We start from the raw sequence: 27,640 nt of genomic DNA on the forward strand, positions 1-27,640 counted from the left end.
TGAGAAAAGTTGGCTTAGTGACGGCTTTAAAAGAGGCTAAGACTGATAGCATTTTATTTTATTCTTGTTTTACAGAGTCAATGGACACATCCACAGTCACAAACGATGTAACGGCGGAGAAATCGGACAACCCTAAAGAAATTTGGCCATCTGTTGATACGGAACCCAGTAATAATGAACCCATCTCCTTATTCAAGTAAGATCAGTTAGAGGCAATTCAAAAATAGCATTTGATATACAGTCAAAAGCATCATTAAGCCTGCAATATAAATGTTATCATTACTTGCAAACCTTAACAGAAATTGTTCCAAGAAATCCTGCTTCATTATCATTTTCTTTTTTTTAATTCTGTTTCTTTTTTCTGGAATCGTAACAAAATCGCAGGCAACCCCGCAATTAAATTGTTTGAGCTTTACACTTTGTATTTTCCTGTAAACCTACTATTTAAAAAAAAAAAAAAAGGAAAAATCTTACGAAAGTAGCTCACTTCTACCTGGAACAATAGGTGTCAGAAATACATCAAAGACCACCACAGAACTTCTAAAATACCCTTGTGGACCCCGGCCCTAAGGGACTTCGCGCTGCGCGCTTGTGTTGTGTGCGTTGGAATATTAACATTTGCAATAAACTGAATTTTTTTTTCTGTTTTTTATGTCATCACCCATTCTATATTTTCGTGAAATAGGCTGCTGGCCTGCTGAATTATAAAATCTGTTGGAGATTGTTAAGAATGATTTTATGAGACGAAGCAACCATAAAATACAACACCTTGAAAGGAATACAAGATGAGGTGGCAAATATTGCTGCACAATACCAGAAACACCCGGGCTTTAAATAACCCTCCTCTTGAACCTTTTTGGTCCTACGTTTTAACATCCCATCCTAAGGATGAAGCAATAATGGTTAAGTGTCTTGCTGAAGGATGCAAGTGTTGCGACCGGGGCTTAAACCCATAGTCTGCTGATCAGAAACACCAGAGCTTGAGTCAAATGCGCTTGACTGCTCGGCCAGGACATACCACAAATAAGAATCCACTCGACAAACTTTAAATGGTGTTGCTGCAAAATCAAACCATAGGCCTACTGTTGCTCCACTATACAAGGCTTAATTTTTTATTAAGTGCATTTTTGTTCTTGGGCAATAATGCTATTATGTTTTTCTTTTCCAACAGTCTTCCATACAGAATTGTCTTTGCAGTGTTGACTGAAGACAGTCTTATCCTCTATGACTCTCAACAAAGTATTCCTTTTGGAATGATTTCAAATATCCACTATCACCAACTCAGTGATGTCACATGGTGAGAATACACTTGTCAATACTGACAATCATTTATTCTCAAAAATAGAATTAGCTGATTGCAAACTGCCTACCAACAAAGGACCTATGGTATAAATGCTAAAAAGTAGTTAATGGCCTGACATTTTGACCCTAGCAGAGTCTTTCTCAAAGGCTCAATTTTTTGCATTGATACCATTGGTTGGTCGTTTTGGTTAGTAAATTGTTTGCAGCAGCTAATTCTATTTTCTCAGAATCTAATAGTAAGATAAAGTCTGGACTATTCCATTTTTTGAGGTGAAGGCGAGTGAAATGGAAAAGACAGATTTTGCCGAGTGTTTATATTCTGAGACTATGCATAAAACAAAATGCAAGTTTCTTTTAAAGCTATTTTCTCAACTGGTAAAGAAGGCGGCTTCCGCTGAAACCATTTCTCTGGAGGACTGTAAATGTTAATAATCTGCTGGGTTGAAGTAAATTACTTGTACTTTGATCAGTTAATGATAGTAGTCCCGGCTGATTTTCTACCGTTCGTCCGCCCAGGTACCGTAGCAGGACAATTCTTTTCTGGGAAGTTTCATGGATTCCAAAAATCTACTCCGCTGTATTAGAATATAAAGCAAGACAGTTCTTTAAAGAACAAAATCTACCTGGCAAGTAGAGACACACATGGTGTTACTGCAAACCAAATATATATTAATAATTTCTAAAATTTTATTCCATTGATTTAGGTCACCAGACGGTCGAGTTTTAGTTGTGTCCTCCACAGACGGCTTCTGTTCATTGGTCACTTTCGAGGAAGGAGAAATTGGTATTCCTTTTGAAAAAGCACCGATAAAACCAATAGCAACAGAGGCACCAAAGGTCAATTCTCAAGCTGCGGGGTCAACTTCAGTTTCATCCAATCAGGCTCAGCCACCTCCTTTGAATATTCATGATGTGAAAGCCAATCAGGGAGAGGCTGTGATTATTAGAAAGATTGAGCCAAGGAGAGTGTCACCTACTGGCCCTACCAACAATCCTCCAGCCAAAACCAACGGGTAAATTCACTTATTCTTTGTGAATGTGCACACACAGTTTTAAATCGTAGTTATCAGGCATGCAACTTTTCAGCTGATCAGCTGATTTCCTCTTTTTCTTTTCAGAACAGTGCCAAAGAAAACTGAAAAACACTGTACAAAAGTTATGTGTGATCGGCCATTTGCTTTTTTTTTGCCAATTAGAAAGTTACATGTCTGAGTAATTAAAGGAACACGAGCCTTGGATCGGTTGAGTTGGTCTTTGAAAAGCATTTTATTGTAACCGTTTGTTATAAAATGCATATGGTTAGAAAGATGTTTAAAAAGTAGAATACAATGATCCAAACAAAATTGCTTCGAAATTGTATGGTTTTCCATTTACTTTGCAAACTAACACGGTTGGCCATGGCCGACCGTGCTAGTTGACGAGGTATAAGGACTACCACGCAAGTGATATTTCGAGTGATACTTGTGTGGATCATTATATTATGCTTTTAAAATATCTCTCTAACCATGCATTTTATTACAAATGGTTACAAACACTTTTCATAGACCAGCTTGACCGATCCAAGGCAACGTGTTTCTTTAAACCCACTGGTACGTTCACTTTTTACTGCTTTTCGAAAGCACATTAGTTTGCTTGTCATAAGCTGGGCAGAAAGAAAGTAAAAAGGGTGAAAATAAGCAAGACAGGTTGTCATAGAGTTGTTATGTTTGCTACTAAGAGAGGTTGCGACAACACCAAGTGGATCTCTTTTTAAGTAGTGTTGGTTCTGAAAAGAACCGGTGGTTAACGACTCAACGTTTCAATCAGTATGCTCTGACCGTCTTCAGGAAAATTAACTCGATCAGAGCATACAGGTTCTTTTAAAGGCAGTGGACACTATTGGTAATTTCTGAAAATAATTATTATCATAAAACCTTTCTTGATTACAAGTAATGGGGAGAGGTTGATAGTATAAAACATTGTGAGAAACGGCTCCCTCTGAAGTGCCATAGTTTTTGAGAAAAGTAATTTTCCACAAATTTGATTTCGAGACCTCAAGTTTAAGGTCTCGAAATCAACCATCTAAACGCACACAACTTCGTGTGAGAAGGGTTGTTTTTCTTTCATTATTATCTCGCAACTTCGATGACCGATTGAGCTCAAATCTTCACAGGTTTGTTACTTTATGCATATGTTGAGATACAGTCGACTCCCGTTATAACGAGGTCCGCCGGACTGGCCCATTTTCCTCGTATTATCCGAATCTCGTCTTAAACGCAGCGCGCTAAATATAGATACATACGTCATCATTGTGCATGCACACAACACGTGTACATGTACTTGCATATACATTACATAATGGCCGCACGTGTGTACACACAGATGCATGGCAGAGCTGCAATTGACTATACTACTGTGTGCATAGAGTAGTACATTATGTGCGATGTACTGCACAAACAAGCACAACGCGGGGATTATAAAACTGTTTTAACTAAGTTGGTTTGGTTTTACATTAAATTTTAAAATCAATTTACATTTTACAAGATTGATAAAAAGTGTAAGATATTAACTTGCGTTCATGTTTTGGGAAGTTTCTCTTACAAAACTTTGGGGAAAACACCAGGGGAAATCTTACTGCTGCAATGCATACTGCACACGCTGTGAAAATTTTCAGTCAATAAAATAAAAGCTGGATTTTCATTGGTAACCACTAGTGTAATAATAGAAGGTTCATTGCTAACAGGAGATACCAGGGAAGATGTTCTGTGCATGTGTGTGCATGTGCAATACACTCGTCGCAGCAACAAAAAATAGAATCTTGATTTTCATTGGTAAACACTGTGTCATGTTAGATGGTTCATTGCCAATGTGGGATACCAGGTAAAATCTTGCTTTTGCATTCAATAATATTGATCACGCAACTAGTTTTGATTGTAAGTTGCGGGTGTTTTTTTTCTTCTGAAAATTTATAATGCGCTTATAAACTCAGTGGATCAATATCTTTTCTTAAGATTTATCCAATGTTTGAACCATGCAAACCTCCTAATCCCACCATTGTCCGGAGTTTGGAATTAACAACCTTGCTTGCTGACTCGTGACTCCCGATTTCGGATTAGTGTTGCTAGCGGTAGCGTCCACTTTACACCTCTATTGTATGTCTTAAAAGCCACAAATATCGACTTTACCAGCTGTACAGGTATTTCCTTTGATGGTTTTTGAATTGTTCTCGTTATAGAAGGGTTTTAAACAATGTTTTGCTCGTAATGGGTCTCCCAAATTACCTCGTTATAACCGTGTTCTCGCTACTACCGTGCTCGTATAATCAGTATTTTAATGCATTGAAACACGCATGGGGCCGTTCGGGACCGGCAAAAAATCTCGTATCAACCGGAACCTCGTAACATGCGAGCTCGTAATAACGGGAGTCGACTGTATACCAACTGTGAAGGCTACTCTTTGACAATTACCAATAGTGTCCATTGTCTTTAAGAACCAACACTACTCAGAAAGAGATATCCACATGGTGTTACCGCAACCCTCTCTTAGTATAATATTATTCCACCGTGCAAAGTTTCAAATCTTTCTTTTTTATTCTTGAGGAAAACAAGTTGTAGCTGGATCAATTAAAAATGTTTTACCAATTTTTTTTTGCTGATTTGAATTTTGATTGATTTTTAGTAGCGGTGCGAGACGGATTTGTACCACCCTACTGTCCAGCCCCACTGTTGGTGAGATTCATCCAAGAGTATCTTCAAGTCAGAGCTCCCCTACTACCAGCAACAATTCCCTGTCACCATCAACGTCCTGCCTAACTACCCAGCCCCAGCCTAGCAGACAATCACTAAATGGTGAGTCATGTTCAACAATAACCGTGTCATGGCCTAGGGGTTAAGATCACCGGATTCAAGCTTGGTGTTTCTGATCAGCAGAGTGTGGGTTCGTGACATTTGTGTCCTTAAGCAAGACGCTTAAGCATGATTGCTTCGTAAAGTCGGGGAGGTGGTGCTTTCTGCTCTACCAGTTAGGCTTCTGATGGATGATACCCAAGCCTACATCTGTATCGACTCTAAAGGGCGTAACCCTGTTTCAGCCCTAGGAGTAGGTAGCAACGGCCCCTTGAAAAGTTGTTGATTTGTAGCCCACACCTTGGAGTGGTTTTCAGGCCTTGAGTGTCTGGCGACTGGCATAAAAATTAAATAAATTGAAAATAAATAAATAAAGTAACCAAACTGGCATTTATAATAAACTAAGCTCAATATCATGTTTACTCCTCGGTCCCATAGGCTGAAAGGGGTACTGTCCTTGCTTACTGCGTCCATCTGTTCATCCCACCATTTTTCTCTTATGAGACCATGTTGTGGGTGACAAATGTTTTCCCAGCCACACTTGCAGGTTACTTTTCTACACGTGGAGAGATTTTAAACGGAGAGATCCGCCCAAATGACATCCATTCGGCTTGGCACTTTCGCTTCCGAACCGAACTTAACTATGAAGTTCAATCTCAACCCTGTTAAAACACAGTCTGGAAAATTGGGCTGATATCAGCCCAGCCAATAAACTGTCCTTAGATTTGGCTGATTTTTATGTTCAGGACATTGCTTGCTTGAAGCAGTTTGCCTGCCTCGAATGCACCAGAATACTCTTTTGGTATATAACAAGGTGATATGGGGTATTATACATCAAGCTATTTATGCGTATTATAAGTTATCACACTTGCGCTCATGGAACACAGAGGCCGAAGGCCGAGTTGGATAGGGGAGACAGATGTGCTATATTTGTCTGTATTCCACAAGCACAAGTGTGATAACGAATTTTATCTTTTAGCCTCATTGAGTCAATGAGGTTAGGTTTTGTTTTTGATTTGGGTTTTGCACACGCACAGTTTAGAATGTAATTTTTGCATTGACCGTATGCGGAGCGTGGTGCATTGAAACTCACAGTACGCAGAGTGCAATTTCAAAGCTGGGAGTAGGTTATAGAGTTTTATATCACACTCTGGTTCGAGCATCTGATTGGAGGATTAGTGCAGACTGGAAGATAAAACTGATTATGTCAACTTAGCAAAACTGTTGTGCATTTATTTCTTTATTCTGAACCAACAGCCAACTGAATCAGGGGCTATACAGGGCATCAAGTCAACTGTGTCATGTCATGACTTCATAAGGCCTTGTTCAATCATTCAAATACCTTATTTTTGATTATGATTTATTTTTTCAGCAGTCCAACCAAGACGTATCCAGCTCACCACCATCAAACAAACTGATGGTGAAATAGCCCCAGAAACCCAACCCACCACAATCCAACCCCCAGTCAATGTCAACATGCCGGTAGAAATACCTACTTCTTCTGGAAACCCAGCAGTTCTTATGCAACAGGATAACAGAACCATTATCGGAGCTCCAATGGAGGGTATTGAAGAATCGTCACAAGGGCAAACTGATAAGGAAGCTGTATTAACCAATCAGACACCACCAGCTGGTCAGGTGACACCCAGACGCATTATGTTAACCAAACTAGATTAAAATGCTACTTTGACGGGGGTAGAGGTTTATATTGTGTTAGGAAAAGTATTCGGAGGAGCTTGGGGCTGTGTACTTCTTTCCAGTGAGCTGAGAAACATTGGCCCAATGACCTGCAAAGATAGTCCTTACTTAGAACTAGTCCTAGGACTCTTAAAGACACTAAACACTATTGGTAGTTGTTAAAGACCAGTCTTCTCATCTCAACAATTTTTGTATGCATAAAATAACAAACATGTGAAAATTTGAGCTCAATTGGTCGTCAAATTTGTGAGAGAATAATGGAAGAAAAAACGCCCTTCTTGCACAAGTTGTGTGCTTTCAGACGCTTGATTTCGAGACCTCAAAATCAAATTCTGAGGTTTCAAAATCAAATTCAGATATTTTAGTGAGAAATTACTTTTTGTCTCAAAAAAGTATGTTACTTCAGAGGGAGCTGTTTCTCACAATGTTTTATCTTATCAAGTAAGTTTTTATGCTAATAGTTATTTTAAGTAATTACCAATAGTGTCCATTGCCTTTATTTAAGGAGTTGTTACAAATTTAAGGCTAGTCCTAAATTATGATGCAACTCATCCTAACTGGAGATAAACTTGTATTAACTCTTAAGGAAATCCACCCGTAGGGCACTAATGTAAAGCGCATGGATAACTTCATAAGAACTTCATATAGTTATCAATATTGGGTGGTAATATTGATCCAACAGTGTTTCATGGAGGCCTTTGCCAAAACCATGCTCTTCTTTTTCCATAAAATGTTCCCATAAGGTTTCAAGAATATCTCATTCCAGACCAGCATCATTAGAGAGTACACTTTACTCAAGTTTCATTTATTTGCAAACATATGTAGCAAAAAACCCACAATGTGGTACACTTTATGTCTACTTTGATCAAAAGTATATAGTAAGGTTTTATATCAATTATCTACAGCACTGAATTTGTACATATTTTACAGAAAAACGTGATAGAATCTTAAAATATACAAAGAGTTGCTTCTACTTAATGTGACGAATAAAAATATAAAAACAGCAAAATTGTTGTTGTTCAGTTTTCTTGGTAAATTGTAAGTATCTTGCATCTATGAAAAAAAAAGCATTAGGAAAAGACCACACAACAAAGCAATGTGTAAATTTGTGCATAGAAAGGCTGTACTGAAATCATCTGTAAATACATTATTTCTCTGAACAAAGTCTTTATGTGTTGAAACTCACTGATACTTCCCAAGAGTACACAAACCCAATTCATAGTATTTTTGACTTTGTGTTGATTTAAAAACATAAAGTAATTCCTGAAACCAATGAGTTTAAGTATCGCGGACATGGAAATGGGTTGGTTTCTCAGTCAGAATTTCAATATTCACTTGCTGTGCAGTTGCAATATTTATTAGGTGTATCCTACATTGTAAATCAATATCTAATGCAGTCAAGTCAGGGAAATTGTTCTGGAAGACACAATTTTTTGCATTAAAAGTTCAAAAGACAGTGTTCTTTATTTTCTTTGTGTACAAAGTAAAGATGGCGCAGCGTGCCGACTACACTTCAACACCAATTGAATGATTTCACTTGTTTCAATATAGCTCTGTAGGCCACCATTGCATTCAGTACTTTGCTATGGAAGACCTTCATATACAACGTATACAGAATTCAACAGCTCGTCTAGTTTCTCGCACAAAGAAATCAGACCACATCACTCCTGTTCTGCACTCCTTACACTGGCTCCCTGTGTCTCAAAGGATCCAATTTAAAGTTCTCACTCTTGCCTACAAAGTTAAACATGGTCTAGCCCCTAAATATATCTCAGAATTACTTATTCCTAAAAAGCAACCTACAACTGGTGTTCTCCAATCATCATCTACTGCCCACCTGGAATTCAACTCTAGTCCTATATCCCCCGCTATGGAAACCACTCCTTTTCAGTCGCCACTCTTTGGAACAATCTTCCTGTTTACATCCGTGCCTCATCTACACTGGACTCATTTAAAACCGCTCTAAAAACACACTTATTTAAATCCATCTAGTCTATTCAGTTTCTGCTATTTCATCCCACTTTTAATTGTAATTTGTTGTTATCTTACACTTCCTGTTCAGCGCTTAGAAACCATGTATTAAGCGCTGTATAAATGCATGTTTTTGTTATTATTATTTGCTGTTTCGTAGCGAAGCGCAGTGAAACAGCTCTTGTTTTTGTTAACGTTTTTTTTATTATTATTATTATTTTTTTTAGCTGTTTCGTAGCAAAGCGCAGCGAAACAGCTCTTGTTTTTGTTAAAAATTTTTTTATTTGTCTGTTTCAGTACTCGCAATTTTTTGCATAGTTCCCAAAGAGCAATTGCAATGAAACTTTCAGGGATTGAAGGTTATGGTGCAATAATGATCCTAAAGCAAGGATGTCATGATGACCTCATCACTGGTCACGTGACGTCATCTTAAAGGTGTTTTATGTTAAAAATGTGTTTTATGTTTGAAAATCTATATCAAATCAGCCAAACGAGACCGTAGGTTTCTGTTTGCGGGATGTGGTAGGGATAAATTAGGTCTTCATTTTGTTTCGTGTGCGTGACCTCACATGACCTCTACTTCCGGTTGAAACCGGCAAAAAACGGAAGTGCCCTGTAACTCAAAAGTGGTAAAAGTTATGAAGTTGCTTTCCAAGGACGTAAGTGTCTAGCAAGGGTGGGCAGTTCAAAAAAAATATCGATGACGTCACAAATTGCAACAGCGCCCTCTAGCGGCAGGTTGAAAACTCGTCAAAATGGACTTTTTGAAGATGTGTGTGGTGAATTTTTTTGTAATCACTTCAAATTTTACACACACGTTAACTGTCAGGCAGCCATCATATGTGTGAAGTTTCAGATCAATGACGTCATCGGGGATCACGTGACGCGGCCTTAAAGGGGCACTTTTTGAAGTCGTATAACTCTCAAAGTAATGACGCGATTTTGTTGAAACTTTGTAGATTGTTAGATATCGGTAGGTTCTCGTGAATTGTGTAATGACGTCATGTTGACGTCATCACAAGATTTTTTATGATTTTTTCCATTTTTGCACCTTTAATTTTTAATTTTTTTTTTATTTGTCTGATTCAGTACTCACAATTTCTTGAATAGTTCCCAAGAAGCAATTGCAATGAAACTTTCAGGGATTGAAGGTTATGGTGCAATAATGATCCTAAAGCAAGGATGTCATGATGACGTCATCACTGGTCACGTGACGTCATCTTAAAGGTGTTTTATGTTAAATGTTTGAAAATCTATATCAAATCAGCCAAACGAGACCGTAGGTTTCTGTTTGCGGGATTGGGTAGGGATAACTTAGGTCTTTATTTTATTTTGTGTGCGTGACCTCACATGACCTCTACTTCCGGTCGTAACGGGCCAAAAACGGAAGTGCCCTGTAACTCAAAAGTGGTAAAAGTTATGAAGTTGCTTTCCAAGGATGTAAGTGTCTAGCAAGGGTGGGCAGTTCAAAAATAATATTGATGACGTCACAAATTGCAACAGCTCCCTCTAGCGGCAGGTTGAAAACTCTTCAAAATGGACTTTTTGAAGATGTCTGTGGTGAAGTTTTTTGTAATCACTTTAAATTTTACACACACGTTTACGGTCAGGCAGCATCATATGTGTGATGTTTCAGATCAATGACGTCATCGGGGATCACGTGACGCGTCCTTAAAGGTGCACTTTTTGAACTAATATAACTTCCCAAGTAATTATGCGATCATGTTGAAACTTGATAGGTTGTTGGATATTGTCAAGTTCTTATGAAATGTCAAATGACGTCATGATGACGTCATCACATGATTTTTTTATGATTTTTAAATTTTTGCACCTTTAACACATAAATTGCTATCTGAACATGATATAATACAAATAATTTTTTTATTTATGCCACATTGGGCAAGTTGCTTTGAATACCCAACAAATTTAAAACTCAGTTGAGAAATTTGAAATTTTTATTGACGAAACAGCTCTGCATTTGTGCACAAATGCAATTTAGCTCTAGTTATTATTATTATCCTAGTATCCGCTGTAAATCATCTTTTTCCTTCCATCAAACAAAATGTAATCAACGTCAGGCTGAGAGCACGTTTGAGTGCACACATTTAGTCGACCCGTGATCGTCTAGCAACGTACTTGCGCAGTGACATACTCATAACGACTCATTTGGAAGCCTAGTCAACCATTGGTACCATGGTATAGAGCATTCCATTGCCTTCTGCCGTTCCCTTCTGCGCTTTACACATGAAAGCATGGAACAGGCTATCCGAGCACAGAAGAAATCATAGTCCTGAGGCTGGTTCCAAATGGACAACCATAGTGGTCAACCAATGGTCGACCAGCCCTGGTTCGATTAAAAATAGTCAACCTTTAGTTAACCCTGGAGTGCACTCAAACTTTCTCTGAATTGACAATGTAGACTGGTCCCATTGCATTCCAATAATCCATGATTATAGTGATATTGCTTAACATAGGGAACATGACAAAGATGGTGGTAATATCTTCTCCCAATATTCTTCTACAAGTTTCAAAAAGAACAAACTCTCATCCAGTCTTGCAGATCGTCCCATTTACAAATACAAATAAATAACTGCCGAGTGTCCAAACATCTGATCTCAAAATCACTCCCTACACGGTGATATATTTTCTGCTTTCTTCACTTCCAAATGGGGCACCAAGTGGAATAGCTGGTTCCCATACATCTAACTGTCGTACAGAATTAAGTTCCTCGCGATACTTTCGTCTTCTTTCCTTGATGGAGAAACACTCACTGGAAAAATTGACAAATACATTTCAGTAGGTCATTATGAACATTTGTGGTGCAATTACTTCCCCTATGATATTTGCTTCACTGCTATTTGTCACAAACCAGCTCAAAATTTAGCACAGACATGATGAGGCTGGTGAATTTTCAATTGAATAACATACATACCTCTTTACAAAAAATCTTTGTGAAAAAATGGTGACTGAATGTGCCAACTAACTTTTCAATTGCCTTTCAAAAGTATCAAAGTATCCTTACAAAAAACACAAATGAAATTGATATCGTTTTAAGTGCTTGTTTAACTCATTTTGATTCTGTTCTTGTAAAATAAATCATGTCCAGTAAAAATTTTGAGCTGCAAGTCTGGTGAAATGTCCGCCCAAATTGAGCCTAAAAGCAAAATATCCAGGTACCCTTACATTGAGGACAATTAGAACAGACATGAAGAATACAGGGAACAAGATGAACACGGCTATCAGAGGTAAACTGAAGGATTTAAATAAACCTTTTTATTAAGCGCCCAAGAAAATTTGTGTCATTTGATTGGACGATACGCGGGCACGAGGCATTCGTTTTTTTTCACATCATTTCACTGACAGACTGAGCTTGCACTTCTGGTACATCCTTTTTGCACAACTGCATGCCAGACCATCACCCTTTGCCTTGTTGACTGGGACAATGCCAAATCTTTCAACTCAAGAAAGTACTCTCACCATTGCATTCATAAACATTCATTATTTGTATATTATTTATTACCCAAGCCGATCCATTGGAGGGTTGTCCGTCACGTGATAAAAAATAAAATAAATGTACCATTGCAGGCTATGTCATTCACTGTGCATTTTTCAGTCCATTCTTTGATAATGCAGCAGTACAGTAACTGCAAGGCATTCTACATTATGGCGCCTGCATGTCTCAAAATATGCACAGTACAAACTCCAAACAAGTTAAACAAAAAACCAACTCCAACGTTTCAAACAAAAAGAACTGGGTAAGCCTATGGTCACAATTAAATATTGTACGCTTTGTTTTCAAAGTTTCATCCAATTAAATTGACAAAGATCTACTTGGATGTTATAAAAAACAAATAATGAATGTTTTTTATTTGTGCAATACATGTAGTGGGAATATATTTTCATTTGTTGAAAGATGGAATGTTTCATTCAACTTGGATCCGCCTCGTTGAATGGAACATTCCATCTTTCATCTTTCAATATTTGCATCATTGCACTCATAAACATTCATTATAATATTAAACTTACCTTGGATAACTTGGCAAGTCTTGAAGAGGGACAAACGTGTCATGTTTTTTCCGTACATCACCGCTGCAAGGACAATATACATATATAAAAACACATTACTCTATGTGTTCAAAGTATATCTTTACTGTAAATAATCAGTCAGAGACTGTGCAAAGTTTGATTTTGTTGTTAGCCCTTCCAATTGTAGTTGTACATGATTTTGATATGAACACCTACATACCCTACCACATCATGTATTGGGTTTTCTTCTGTTTTTGACAAAGAAAAATGCTTGTTCAAAAATAAAAGAACAGGGTCTAATTTTTACAATGAAGTTTCAACAAAATTACAGGGAGGAAAACTTTGCATTATGATATCACATGAGTGATTTCATTCAAGGTGATCTTTTGATCTTTTACACTACAGCTCTGTTCAATATAGTCTTATTTCTATGCAAGTGGTAAAACAAGTCTAAGTTTGGAAGTTGAATAGCATTAATGCCATTTGTGTGATGTCAAATCTTTGTGACTGGTTTCAAAAGAGAGTTAAAATTAATATTGAAATAAAATGAATAAAATGTGCCAATGTATCAATTAACAACTTGATTTAAAATCCTTTTCTCCGGTCAACTCTCTCACATTTTTTGGTGTTTCTAATTTCATAACTTTTTAGAGGCCATTGGACACTTTCTGAACAGAACAAAAATTAAAAGTTCACAGATTTACAAATAACTTACAGGGTTTACCGAAGGTAATGGTGAAAGACTTCCCTTGAAATATTAGTCCATGAAATGCTTTACTTTTTGAGAAAACATTAAAACAATTATAAATTCGCGATATCGAGAATTACGGATTTGTTTTAAACACATGTCATGACACAGGGAAATGTGCGGAAACAAGGGTGGGTTTTCCCGTTATTTCCTCTCGACTCGAACGACCGATTGAGCCTTAAATTTCACAGGTTCGATATTTTATGTGTAAGTTGTGATACACAAAGTGTGGGCCTTTGGACAATAATGTTTACCGAAAGTGTCCAATGGCTTTAAAGCGCAGATTATGCTCTTTTTTAAATGTATTGTAACGAAAATCGTTGGTGAAGGGAGTGATGTTTCTCTGTTGGACAACAGAGGGCGCACGACATGTAGCGGTTACTGCCATGCTGCCGCATCGGACGGTGACTAGCGGAACGCACGCTGATTGGACGCCCGTGTCTGCACGGATACAGGCACGGCGCACGCTGATTGGGCAATGGCCAGGATGAGTCACCTATGATGCGGGCAGCACCATGATGGCAGTGTGAGCAGGCATGCACGAGCGCGGAAGTAGCAGTGCTTGATCGGCCACCCCGGAGAAAGGACGTCAGGACGGACCAGGGCCGGCTCCAAAAAGAGGTAATCAGGTTAGTATACCTGGAAACTAGAGGAAAGGTGTAACTGGGGAACCGAGGGTTAGTAGCGCGAGGCTACAAGGTGGACAAGGACAGGCTAACGTCAGGGAATTAGCGTGAGGCTAACGGGAGGCTAACGGGAGGCTAACGTACGGGGCAATCTGGGGGAAGCACTGAACGGTGTGGTAACGTTACCACAGGAGGCTAACGGAGGTTACTGAGGCTATTTGCGGTTGGGGCAATAGGACTTAATGCTCCAGGATCAATAGGGGGAGAGGCTAACACTTGTTACGTTATATTAAGCATTCACTATTTATTGTTATAGAGGCTCCGCCATTATTCCCTATTATGTCAGTTAAACCTGAGGTCAATTATTCCAGTTCGTACTCAATAAATCATTAAACCGTCAGACAGTGTCTATTCCTTGTGTTATTTGTGGTTGTTTCCCCATGACAAATTCCTTCTGAGGTTAACTAGGGTTCTACAGGTATTACGATCCGTGCATGGGGCGGTATATTTCCACCCGAACGGACTTATTCTCCCGGCCCTGATATAGGAACACCCACCTACCAGTGAGTGATTGCCGGTGGACACTTTGTCCCAATTGGTAATTGGTAAATTCCGCCACAGTATCAACAAGTGAAAAATGACCGGGGTCGACAAACGACTCACTTTGCTTGATCGCATCATATATGGAGGTGATCGCCTAACAGGCCGACCCTTTTCAAGCTCTCCATTATTTTGCTTATTATTTCTGCTTTTTGGATTGAGGCATCATAAATTCATCACCAGTCTGTTTGTTTCAACACAAGGATCAATCTGGACCAACCTCAGACAATTTAACTATTTATTGAGTGAAATAAGAGAGGACAAAGATTTGCAGTTTGTACTTCAAGTAGTAGGGAGTTGAACCTATGTCCACCATGTTGCACTGGGTGTAGCATTGAAGTTCACTCAAGCAGTCTCCTTATTGTCCTTCTGAATAGCCACTTGGATCTACAATGGAGCTATTCAAGCTGATAACTTTTCTACTCATTGTATCTACACTGGGAAGATGTGGATTCACTACTGCGCACTGTACATTCAACCAAGGCATATATAGCTGTGCACAGTGCAAACTCAAGCATCTTAAATTTCTTGGAAATCACCTTGCATACTATGCAAACAGTACATCAACTTTTCAGCTGGAACTCTTGATAGCTGGTGATGTGGACCCGAACCCTGGGCCTATTACCCGTTACTCGCAGAACTTGGAAAAGCAGAACCATGAATCGACTACCTTACCGCCAAACAACCGAATACAATACAGCAGGTATGAACTTATTCAGTTTAAAGTATCTAGTCTACAAAGAACGGAACTCCCTAGAGATGTCAGAGAGAACATTTGTTTTCTTGGAATTGAAAGGAGGAATGAGAAGAGAAATCGGCGGTGCCACAGAGGGAAGAGAGCAGGAAAAAGAAAGCAGAGACCCATCCCAGTAATTATTACAACATGTAATCGACCTTGTTTGGTCACTGCTCTAAAACAAAGAACCTATCATAACCTGATCGACGTCCCAAGATTGAAAACTAACATTTCTTCTAGCACAAAGCTCTGCCTGTGGAACGCTCGTTCTCTTAGAAATAAAGTTCATCTCACTAGTGACTACATCCTAGAACATGACATTGAAATATTTATCATCACGGAGTCGTGGCTGAAAGGCAATGATCAAGTCATCATCGGAGAATGTACACCACCAGGTTACACGTTTCATAGTTCACCTAGAGAAAGTGGTCATGGAGGGGGTATTGCGGTCATCTTTAAGTCGGAACTTAATCTTTCTACAAAGCCATTCTCTAACTTCACAACATTTGAATCGATTCATATTATCAGCAAGACTTCAACGCTTCACATTGTTGCCATCTACCGCCCACCACCCTCGTCTGCTAATGGACTTACTGTTTCAGACTTTTTCAATGATTTTGAAAGTTTTCTAAACGATACATCCGTGCTTCCAGGCAAATTGCTTTTGCTTGGAGACTTCAACTTTCATGTAGATCTACCTGCCAAGCCGGACGTTTGTACTTTTCTTCAAGCAACATCCTCTGCTGGTCTTCATCAACATGTAATCGGTCCAACACATTCTCATGGTCACACACTGGACTTGGTATTCACAAGAGAGACAGAATCCCTTATTAAGAAATGCAATGTTTATGATGTGCAAATGTCGGATCATTTTGTTATCGATGTACAATTAGACATACCTGTACCGAAACCCCAAAAGACTTTCACAATATCTCGTAATTTCAAGGCAATTGATAAGGAGGCATTCTCGACAGCTTTATGTGAGTTTACTCGGGGTTTTAACTACCAAGGAGATGCTGAATCTGGGTTCAACTGGTACAACAAAACCATGCAGTCACTTCTGGATAAATCTGCCCCTCCAACTGCCAAAGAACGTCCAGTTCGTCGGAGGATGCTTTGGTACAACAATGACATTCATTTAGCACGTCGGGAAAAACGTCGGGCTGAGCGAAAGTGGAGGAAGACTAAATCAGATGTTGACCGTGATGAATTCTTGAATAAACAGCGTTATTCATCAAACCTGATCTGTCGCACAAAGATAGCATACTTTCAAAGAACTTTGTCAACATGTGAACATAAAGATCTCTACAAGACTGTTGATTATTTGTTAAATAGAAAGGTGCCATCTCTCCCTTTTCATGACTCAGTTGAATCATTATGCAATAACTTTTTAACATTCTTTGATGATAAAGTAAAAAGGATTCAGAGTAGCATTAATGATGATCTACATCATTCCATTGATCTTATGGGTAATCAAGTGCATATTAATTCACTCTCTTACTTACATCCTGCAACTGAAGATGAGGTATTAAAGATTATTTTGTCATCTCCTAGTAAGTCTTGTAGTTTGGACCCAATTCCCACTTGGTTTTTGAAGGAACATGTACATTTTCTTCTTCCTGTACTAACAGATATTGTTAATTCGTCAATGCAGACTGGCACATTCCCTTCGACAGCACGGTCCGCCATAATCCGACCTCTTATCAAGAAGCAAAATCTTGATAAGGACTGCCTTTCCAGTTATAGACCTGTCTCTAATTTGAGTTTTATTGGAAAGTTAATTGAGAAGGTTGCTTGTCGTAGACTCACAGTTTACATGAACGAAAACAACTTGTGGGATCCTAACCAGTCTGCATATAGACCATTTCACAGTACTGAGAGTGCACTTATTAAAGTCAAAAATGATATTTTATCTGCCATGGATAAAGGTCAGGTAGTTTTACTTTTGTCATTAGATTTGTCAGCAGCTTTTGACACAATTGACCGTCATATTTTGATTTCTCGTTTGTCAACCAGGCTAGGTATAGAGGGTGTAGCCCTGAGTTGGTTTACGTCATACTTGGATGATTGGTCTGCATGCGTTGAGATCAAAGGGAAACATTCGGTAGTGGCTACCAACACAGTCGGTCTACCTCAGGGTTCTGTATTTGGACCCATTGGTTATACTATATACACGTTACCTGTCTCAGATATTGCTAGACATCATAAGGTTTCATATCACACTTATGCAGATGATACACAGTTGTATTTTTCATTTGATCCTAAGCAACCAAATAGCCTAGATACAGCATTGCAAACCCTTTCAGCGTGTGTTATGGATATAAGTAGTTGGATGGGAAAGAACAAACTTAAACTTAATGAGCAAAAGACAGAATTTTTGGTAATTGGCTCTAAACACAACTTGCGCAACATGAACAATGTCATTTTTACATTTGGAACCACTCAGATTGCACCATCAACATCAATCAAGAACCTTGGTGTATATTTTGATTGCAATATGTCTATGTCTTACCAAATAAACCACCTTTGCAAGTCTGTTCGATTTCAGTTAAAAAATGTGTCACAGATACGGAAGTATGTATCTGAAGAGGCATGTCATCATGTGATTCGCAGCCATGTTCTTTCCCGGTTAGACTATTGTAACGGGTTGCTTACAGAAGTCCCACAGGTGCATATTAAGAGACTTCAAAGTTTGCAGAACTGGGCTGCTCGTGTTATCTTTAGGTTAGATCGCCGTCATGATGCCATGCCTCTTCTAAGATCGCTTCATTGGTTACCAATTAAACAAAGGATTGTATTTAAGATTCTTTTATTTGTTTACAAATTCTTTCACAATCAGGCACCAGTGTATTTTAATGAATGTATTCAGTTGTATCGACCTTTGCGTACAAATCTTCGCTCCAATGCAGATCCATTTCGCCTTACTTTTCCCATGACTCACAGTAAGGCGGGAGATCGAACATTCACTGTTTCAGCAGCTAAAGAGTGGAATGAACTTCCCTCCTATATTAAATCTGCTGAATCAGTGAATGTGTTTAAGAAGATTCTTAAAACCTACCTCTTTCCTAATTGATTTTGTTTTTTGTTTTTATTGTTGTTTGTTTGTATAATGTTTAATTTATTGCTCTTTGTAAACGCTGTGATATGGTTTTACCATGAATAGCGTACCTAAATGCTTAATAATAATAATAATAATAATAATCATATTATGTGCATGTTATCTTCACTTTAAATGCAATTTGATTCTCAAAATGGCAGACAATGGGCAGACAGTTGCTGCATGTGTCGTTAGTACAACAGGTCAATACAATAATGAATAAAAATGTCTCCGTACTGCTTCCTTACCCAAAGTTAACAATAGGTCTTGTGGAGCCAAAGTTGTGGAATTGAGGAGAATATTCTACAGCTTGATAAGACTTATCTCCTGATGCAGCGGCAGGGATATAACCTCTCCTTTCAAATGTGGATGGCACTAAATGGAAGACAGAAAACAAACACATTATTTATTACAGCTTAGCATAGCGTGTCATGGCCTAGCGTTTAAGAGCACAGTATTCAAACTCTTGTGTTTCTGATCAGCAGAGTGTGGGTTCGAGTCCCATTTAGACACTTAACCATGACGCTTCATCCTTCGGATGAGACTTAAAGCTGTTGGTCGTATGTACGCACGTAAAAGAACCCAGTACACTTACCGCAAAAAAGAGAAGGGGTTCACGTGGTGTGCCTGGTTGATTGGCAATAATATAGAGCCACAGCACTTTGTAAACCATTACCGGTACATGGTGTTATGTAAACGGAGTAAGGTCGCATAATTCCTAGTCTCCTTGCAGGAAAATACTGAACATAGAAGCTTTTCGAGCGTTACTGAGTGACAGATATACGCACTATATAGAAGCAAAAATTAGCGTTATTATGATGCAATAGTAGGATGTAGAATGGTGCCAAATTGCAGATTTCAAAAACTATGCTGAAAAATAATATTGAGTTTAAAGGAGAAAGGTAAATGTTTTCAAAAAAGGTAAACTTCCTCATCACAAACACAATATATAAAGGATTGGGAAACAACTTATACGAGATTGGAAAACACCCACTTAAACAATAATTAAAAGACACAAACTTAGAGGTCACTGATTGTAAATTTGTTATGTTCATGTCAGTTTGTATTCTCAATAGAAATGGTTCTGTTTGGTGTGCACTGTACCGTTGAAATTAGAGGAGAACAAAAAACACATTTAAAATCTACTTTTTTATTTTTGTAATAAACATAAACCTTAAAAAATATGCACACAAGCAAATTCCTTGGCAAATACAAAACCCAGGACTGATTATACTTCAACATAGCCTCCAATGCCTCTGCCCTTGGTGCCCCTTGAAAGTGCCAGTATAAATGTACACTTGCCTCATATAGACACAAGGACAAACTAACTCGCCCTTCAAACTATTTTTGCAGTTTTCATCGAAGCGGGTCCACCTAATGTACGTTCACCTAATGTTTTTTCAAAACCTAATGTTGTAATTAATTTTCCTCCAAGTTAATCTTCAATTAAGGTCTGCCACTTCCACTGGTGATTATTCTTGCAGTATCGTCAGTATTTCTCATACTCGCAACTTCTAATTGAACACATACATTGAACAAAATTCTCTCTTGAAGGTCAACAAAATTGAGGCTAAAAATAATTTAAAAAAATGTTCTCACATTTTCTATTTTTTCCCAGCATAATGGAGTGAGTGATTTCCTTTGATGACGTCGTACTTGCTGGATGATTTTTATCTTGAGGTAGTGCATCAGGAGGAAACTGGCATCGTTTGCCGATGTGGAAGCCTTCAGGGTAAAAGGACCACTCAGTCTGAGTCTGGAAAAGAGCACCTGAAAGAAATAACAAAGTATCTTTGAGGCTTGCAATACACTTTGAGTTAACTCTGCTTTGTGTTGAAAAGAACTGCTTTTATCTACATTTGTTTTGCAGTAACACCATGTGTGTGTCTACTTGCTTGGTAGAGTTTGGTCTTTAGAGAACTTGTCTTGCTATATATTCTACTACCGTGAAGTAGATTTTCAGATTTTGGGAGACTTCTCAGTTCTGAAAACAACTGTCCTGCTTTTCAACTACTATGACCTGGGTTAAAAGTAGTAGTCCAAGCCTTGATGACCAATTGATGAGCCCAAATATCCACAGGTTATAATGCATGCATTGGGTGCATTTGTTTAGCTTCCCTGGGTCGACCCCGGTCTGTCCCTGGTGCGTTCGAATAGCTTTGAAGTCATTCCTGGGGCTCACCCTGGTCAGCCCCCAGTGCCCTGCTTGTGGAGTGGGTCACTTGGGGGTGACCCGAGGTGCATGTCATTACCACGAGAGGGCGAGTGTGATCGTTCGATTAGCTCTTGTCAGGGGCTCACCCAAGTGAGCACAGCGGGTCAACACAGGGAAACTAATCGAACGCACCCATTGGGATACACCAAGTGAAAATACTGGTCGGTCGGTGACATCACAATACTAACTGTTCACACTGCCTTTAATATGGTTAGGATATTTTGTGCAAGAACATGTATCTTATACATGTACAATCAAAGCCAAGACTGCCTACTGTTTGTAATTTGTTGCAAAGAAGAAGAAATGTTTCAACTAATCCAGCAAGATTTTCTGTTTAAAGGGTCTATGTAACTTTTGTCGGACAAAAAACACAATGTCCACCGATTTACACTAAACTTACACAGTTTGAAGATAATGATAGTGGAAAGCTTTCCTGGAAACATAACGTGCTGAGGTGCTGTAGTTTTTGGGAAATGAGTAAAACAATGTCATGAAAATATTTTTTGTCTCATGAGACGAAAATTATTATTATCATTTACAAACGTATTTCCATGACATTGTTTTACTCATTTCTCAAAAACTACAGCACATCAGTAAGTAATATTTGAAGGGAAGCTTTCCACTATCATTATCTTCAAACCCTGTAAGTTTAATGTAAATCTATGGACATTTTGAAAAGGTACCCAAATCCTTTAAAAAAGCAATGAAATCATGCTCCGTTATAAAATGGATCTTCATCCATTACCGTCCGAGTATCTTAAACATAAAGGGGTTCTAAAAGCTATTTCCCTGGCTAGAAACCTTACCTGGATAGCATCTTAAAGATGGAAGTTTAAAGTCTTCCCTTGGCTCGGGATCAGTTGGGGCAGGGATGTACCGAACACGAGATGACCAATCTAGACCCTTACTGTGGAAAATGAAAAAGAACAAAAATCAGATAAGTAACATTAAGCAATTTTAAAACCTTACCAGAGCAAACCACTCTTCATGTATAAAGATCGAGCTATATTATGTGTTTTTTGCACAGTCCTGATAGACACAAAATCCACTAGGACCTATGACAGCTTTCAAATCCACAGAGTTTAAATGCATACCACAGAATACAACTTACAATAAGTAAACCCCTGCAAGAATGAGGGGAATACCAGTTAGTCACCTGACTTGCTATATTGGCTAGTCAACTTTTTTCTTGTAGGCAACATTATGTTGTGCTTTTTATAGCTACTTCTTGTGCAGCTCAAAGTTGAGCAATGGTCTCTAAAATTTAACAAAAAAGTTGCTTCTTGGCCTCCAAAGTTGACGACACTAATTACCTGAATGTGATTTATAGGCTATCACACAAGCGCGAGTGGAATACGGAAAAATAAAGCGCTTCTGCCACATCCAACGAGGTCGAAGGCCAACTTGGATATGGGACGCAGATGTGCTATATTTTCTATATTACACGACCGTGCGCGTGATAACATACTTATGTTCTAGCGTCATTAAAACAACCTCAAAAACGTTATTTCATGAAGTTCAGCATGCACGCGCCAAGTTTAGAATTTTTTTTTCGGTCACCATATGTGGAGCGTGACGCATTTACACTTAGTTCAACAGAAAAAAGTTGGAGTAGGTATGGCTTATTATCTTCAAGTATGCGCTAATCCACTAATCAGATGCTCTAACTACTAGGGGGATAAAAGCATATTCTACTTCCTCTGTTTTATGTCCTACTTCCTCTGTTTTTATTACACAGTATACAGACAGCGCAAAAATTACATTCTAAACTTTGTGTGCTTGATTGCAACAGAACGTTCTGAAATTTGAAACTTTGCGCATTGACGTACATGAAACTGGAAGATAAATTCGTAAAAACACGCGCGCTCGTGGAATACGAAAAAATATAGCGCGTATGCGTCCCTCGTTGGATATGTGACGCAAAAGCGCTGTATTTTTCCGTATTCCACTCGCTCTTGTGTGATAACTTATATTATCACACTCCGTTTCGAGCATTGAAGGATTAGTGCGTACTAAAGATAAGTTGGAATACATTGTCTGTATACTTACTTTGAATATTTAACTTGAAGGCAATGTGGATGAGGATTCCATGTTGGTTGAGATCCTTCTCCATGAGGTATAAACTGACGACCTCTTACTGTAGCTTTATCATAACCACGCTTCTCTGCAAAGTGACGCCTCTCACGCTCTACATTACAAAAGTACATCATTTTAAGGTACAATTTAAAGATTTTGCATGTGGAGGTTCCTACTAGGGGTAGGGGAACAAATACCCCTTCCCTGTTAGACTTAGTATTCACTAATACTATAGCAAGGAGGAGATAAATGCATTAAACGTCACAGCACCACTCAGGAAAAGTGATCATGCCCTGATAGCAATTGACCTTCAGTGCTATCCAGACGAAGACAACTCGCCTATAATTAGATTCAGCTTTGACAAAGGCGACTACAAACAAATGAAGCCTATGTTGGACATTGACTGGGAAGCCAAATTTAAGGAGTGCCCAGAAAATGAGGATCAGCAGTGGAACAAATACAAGACTAAGTGTTGTGAAGCAGAATTAAAGTGTATACCGAAGAAGATCGTCCGAACTAACAATAAATTCTTCACCATTCCGTTAGACCGGAAATCACTGGGTAAAATTAAGAAGAAAAAAAGACTCTGGAATAAATATATCCAAACAAAATCAGGCGAGGTTTATCAAAACTATTGTAGGCTGAGAAACCAAATCAGGAGGATTACCAAAAAAGCTAAAAAGACTTATGAACAAAACTTAGCCAAACAAGTTAAAACCAATCCAAAGAAGTTCTGGAGTTACGCCAATGCTAAAACCAAAAGTTGATCTGGAATTCCAAATTTGTCAAAATCAAGAAACATTGAAGCGGAGGACTTGACAGGAAATGACAAAGAGAAAGCAGATGTCTTGGGTGATTTCTTCTCTTCAGTTTTCACAAGGGAACCAGGCAAATTGGGATTTGCCTGAAACAATCACCGTAGCTCATGAGTTGGATCTGGACGTCAGTGAGGACAGTGTACACAAAGCTTTGAGCAACCTCAATGTGTCCAAGTGTCCAGGACCTGACAAATTTCATCCTAGGGTACTATATAAACTTAGAGACATTATTATCAAACCACTAGCCATCATCTTCCAAACATCACTACGTTCAGGGGTATTGCCAGACGACTGGAAGATGGCTAATATCACAGCGATTCATAAAAAAAGGAGTAAGAAAGTCGCAGGGAACTACAGACCAATCAGTCTTACCACTGTAATATGCAAAGTCTTTGAAACCCTCGTCAGAAACTCCCTCGTTGACGACATGAAGGACAATAACTTATTTAGTTCTAAACAATTTGGCTTCGTTAGTGGGAGGTCCACAGTGTTGCAGCTTATCACTGTAACTTGACAAATGGACAGAAATCCTGGACATGGGAGATTCAATCGACGTAGTGTACTGCGACTTCATGAAAGCATTTGACAAAGTCCCCCATGGCAGCTAATAGACACATTGAAATATTATGGTATTGGAGATCCTCTCTTACAGTGGATTGCAATATTCCTGAGTAACAGAAAATAGAGGGTGGCTGTTAAGGATACAGTTTTAGAATGGCATGACGTACTCAGTGGAATACCACAAGGATCTGAATTAGGACCAATCTAATGTTTGTTATTTACATCAACTCGTTACCAGCGATGGTTCAGGACTCAATGGTATACCTTTTTGCTGATGACACCAAGATTTTTAGATATATCTTTTCAGAAGAGGACTGTGAATTGCTCCAACATGATGTAGACCGTCTGGTAGGATGGACGAAAAACTCATTACCTAAATTCCACCCCGACAAGTGTACTTTCATGAGAATTGGGAAAACGACAGTGGGAGCTAATAACTACACCATGGGTGAAAATAAGCATTAACTTAAATCAGTTACAGAAGAACGGGGCCTCGGTGTCATCATCGATGAAAAGTTATCCTTCAGCAGTCACATGGCCTCGAAAATAAACAAGGCTAACTCTATTATGGGTCTAATTTAGACAAACATATGACTACCTGGATAAGGACAGTTTTCTGCCGCTCTACAAAGCATTGGTAAGGCCTCACCTTGAATATGCAAACCAAGTCTGGGCAACTCACCTCAAGAAAGACATCACTGGAATCGAAAAACGTCCAAAGACGAGCAACTAAACTTATCCCTGGGTTCAAGGACATATGTCCAACGAGAAGAGACTGAAACATCTGAAATGACCAACCTTAGCTTACAGACAAACAAGAGGAGACATTACCAACCTTAGCTTACAGACTAACAAGAGGAAACATTACCAACCTTAGCTTACAGACTAACAAGAGGAGACATTACCAACCTTAGCTTACAGACTAACAAGAGGAGACATTACCAACCTTAGCTTACAGACTAACAAGAGGAGACATTACCAACCTTAGCTTACAGACTAACAAGAGGAGACATTACCAACCTTAGCTTACAGACTAACAAGAGGAGACATTACCAACCTTAGCTTACAGACTAACAAGAGGAGACATTACCAACCTTAGCTTACAGACTAACAAGAGGAGACATTACCAACCTTAGCTTACAGACTAACAAGAGGAGACATTACCAACCTTAGCTTACAGACTAACAAGAGGAGACATTACCAACCTTAGCTTACAGACTAACAAGAGGAGACATTACCAACCTTAGCTTACAGACTAACAAGAGGAGATATTACCAACCTTAGCTTACAGACCAACAAGAGGAGACATTACCAACCTTAGCTTACAGACTAACAAGAGGAGACATTACCAACCTTAGCTTACAGACTAACAAGAGGAGACATTACCAACCTTAGCTTACAGACTAACAAGAGGAGACATTACCAACCTTAGCTTACAGACTAACAAGAGGAGACATTACCAACCTTAGCTTACAGACTAACAAGAGGAGACATTACCAACCTTAGCTTACAGACTAACAAGAGGAGACATTACCAACCTTAGCTTACAGACCAACAAGAGGAGACATTACCAACCTTAGCTTACAGACCAACAAGAGGAGACATTACCAACCTTAGCTTACAGACCAACAAGAGGAGACATTACAAACCTTAGCTTACAGACTAACAAGAGGAGACATTACCAACCTTAGCTTACAGACTAACAAGAGGAGACATTACCAACCTTAGCTTACAGACTAACAAGAGGAGACATTACCAACCTTAGCTTACAGACTAACAAGAGGAGACATTACCAACTTTAGCTTACAGACTAACAAGGGAAAACTTTCCGGATGGCGCCACCACCTTTTCACTCATTTTTACAAAAAGGGATATCTCATTGAGGTAAATTAGATACTATATTATTTTATATCGAATGAAAAAGTGGTGGCGCCATACGGAAACTTTTCCCAACTTAACACCAACAACACAAAGGGTCATCAGTATAAAGTCAACAAGATCAATGCCCGGTTAGATGTAAGAAAATTCTCCTTCGTACACTGATCAGCAGACACATGGAATACTAAGAATAGACTCCCAAACTTTGTTGTGACAGCACCTAGTGTCAATTCCTTTCCTTTGAGGCAAGACTAGACTGTAGATAAGATCTGGTCATCCCAACCCTTCAAATATGACATTGACGAACCCGAAACAGGTCAACTCGTACCCAAGTTAACTCGTACACAAGTCAACTCGTACCCAAAATATTGTACCCAAGTCAACTCGAACCAACCCCCACATACATGCGCACAGGCAATGTTAACAATGAAGATCTGATGAAAGAGGCCAGCAAAGACCTACATTCTACAATCAGAAGAGGACCTGCAAGTGCAAGTAAGTGTAAGTACCTGTAACTTAAGTTTTAATTTTGTTGATTTAGTTTAGAGCCCACCACTATAATTGACGAGATTGACACCAGAACATAAACAGATAAAGAGTCGTGTCATGAATAGAAAACAAAGTTGCATTCTACTTTACTATACTTTAATTTATATAGACTTAGGCCTCGTTAGGGATAACTTTCCGTATGGCGCCACCACTTTTTCACTCATTTTTACAAAAAGGGATATATCAATCAGGTAAATTAGATACTATATTATTTTATTTCGAATGAAAAAGTGGTGGCGCCATACGGAAACTTTTCCCTAGTGAGTTATCTATAAAAACCCACGAACGAAAAGACATACCAATTCGTCCTGGAACGCCGATCTCCGTGATGACATGAAGTGACATATTATTTACTTCAACTTATTAAGCTAAGCTTTATTTATACAGTTTTTATAGAGATTTTATTGGTCAGGAAGAATTCTTTTGTAGAGTAGAAAGGATCACAGATTTACAGATTTACTCAGTCAAGAGAACGACACAGATCCCGGCCCACATATACACACGCGACTCTCGACGACGGACGGACGTAAACAATGAATGTTGTCGTTGAGGGCGCGTGAGTATTACGTTGCTTGGTTACATTGGTTACATCATCTTGTGGGTATGTTCCATAGAGCTATACAGCTCTATGGTATGTTCGAATAGCTTTGACGGCGCTCACCTAGATCAGCACCCAGTAGTAGTGGTCTGTCGTATTTGGACCACAGGTGGGACAGGGGACGGGGTCACACGGCAAAAAAAAAAAAAAAAAAAAAAAAAGCGCGGCATCCCGCAAGTTAATATCCGCCATGTTGTCTTCTTCAAAGAAAATAGAGTAGGACGATACCATTATACTGCAGGGGTAAGTTCTAAGGGCTGGGTTGTATTTATTTCTGGGTTGTTTTGCTGCAGTTTTTTTTTTTTTTTTTTGGTAAA

The 27,640-nt window shown here is 38.8% G+C and overlaps 2 protein-coding genes across 4 annotated transcripts in view; one reads left to right on the forward strand and one right to left on the reverse strand.

Annotated features, from left to right (window-relative positions):
* LOC117297111 (chromatin assembly factor 1 subunit B-like) overlaps positions 1-6,969 on the forward strand; it is a 28,263-nt gene extending 21,294 nt beyond the window's left edge. Inside the window, exons 10-14 of one of the 3 annotated variants that reach the window (XM_033780246.1) lie at positions 76-196; positions 1,172-1,297; positions 2,007-2,315; positions 4,960-5,129; positions 6,499-6,969. In XM_033780246.1, coding sequence (XP_033636137.1) covers positions 76-196; positions 1,172-1,297; positions 2,007-2,315; positions 4,960-5,129; positions 6,499-6,803 — 1,031 coding nt within the window. In that variant the 3' untranslated portion in view covers positions 6,804-6,969. The remainder of the gene's footprint in view (positions 1-75; positions 197-1,171; positions 1,298-2,006; positions 2,316-4,959; positions 5,130-6,498) is intronic. The other 2 variants (XM_033780248.1, XM_033780247.1) reach the window with 2 other exon arrangements.
* A 3,489-nt stretch (positions 6,970-10,458) lies between these two features.
* Positions 10,459-27,287, reverse strand: LOC117296867 (spermatogenesis-associated serine-rich protein 1-like). The gene is made up of 7 exons (XM_033779962.1): positions 27,025-27,287; positions 22,893-23,031; positions 21,650-21,750; positions 20,228-20,398; positions 18,877-19,003; positions 12,822-12,884; positions 10,459-11,565 (listed from the first exon to the last, which is right to left on the reverse strand). The coding sequence occupies exons 1-7, from the start codon at positions 27,068-27,070 to the stop codon at positions 11,424-11,426; spliced, it is 789 nt and encodes a 262-aa protein (XP_033635853.1). The 5' UTR covers positions 27,071-27,287; the 3' UTR covers positions 10,459-11,423.
* Between the last annotated feature and the right edge of the window lie 353 nt (positions 27,288-27,640).

The sequence above is a fragment of the Asterias rubens genome, chromosome 11 (genome assembly GCF_902459465.1).
Source record: "Asterias rubens chromosome 11, eAstRub1.3, whole genome shotgun sequence".
NCBI classification, from domain to species: Eukaryota; Metazoa; Echinodermata; class Asteroidea; order Forcipulatida; family Asteriidae; genus Asterias; species Asterias rubens.

Excerpts from the sequence above, each read along its gene's own strand:
- LOC117296867 (XM_033779962.1), bottom strand. The coding sequence starts at position 27,070 with ATGTCACTTCATGTCATCACGGAGATCGGCGTTCCAGGACGAATTG. Across the intron at positions 19,004-20,227 it reads GCTGGGAAAAAATAGAAAAT|TGCCATCCACATTTGAAAGG; the intron begins GTGAGAACATTT and ends TCTTCCATTTAG. Across the intron at positions 12,885-18,876 it reads AGACCTATTGTTAACTTTGG|CGGTGATGTACGGAAAAAAC; the intron begins GTAAGGAAGCAG and ends TTGTCCTTGCAG.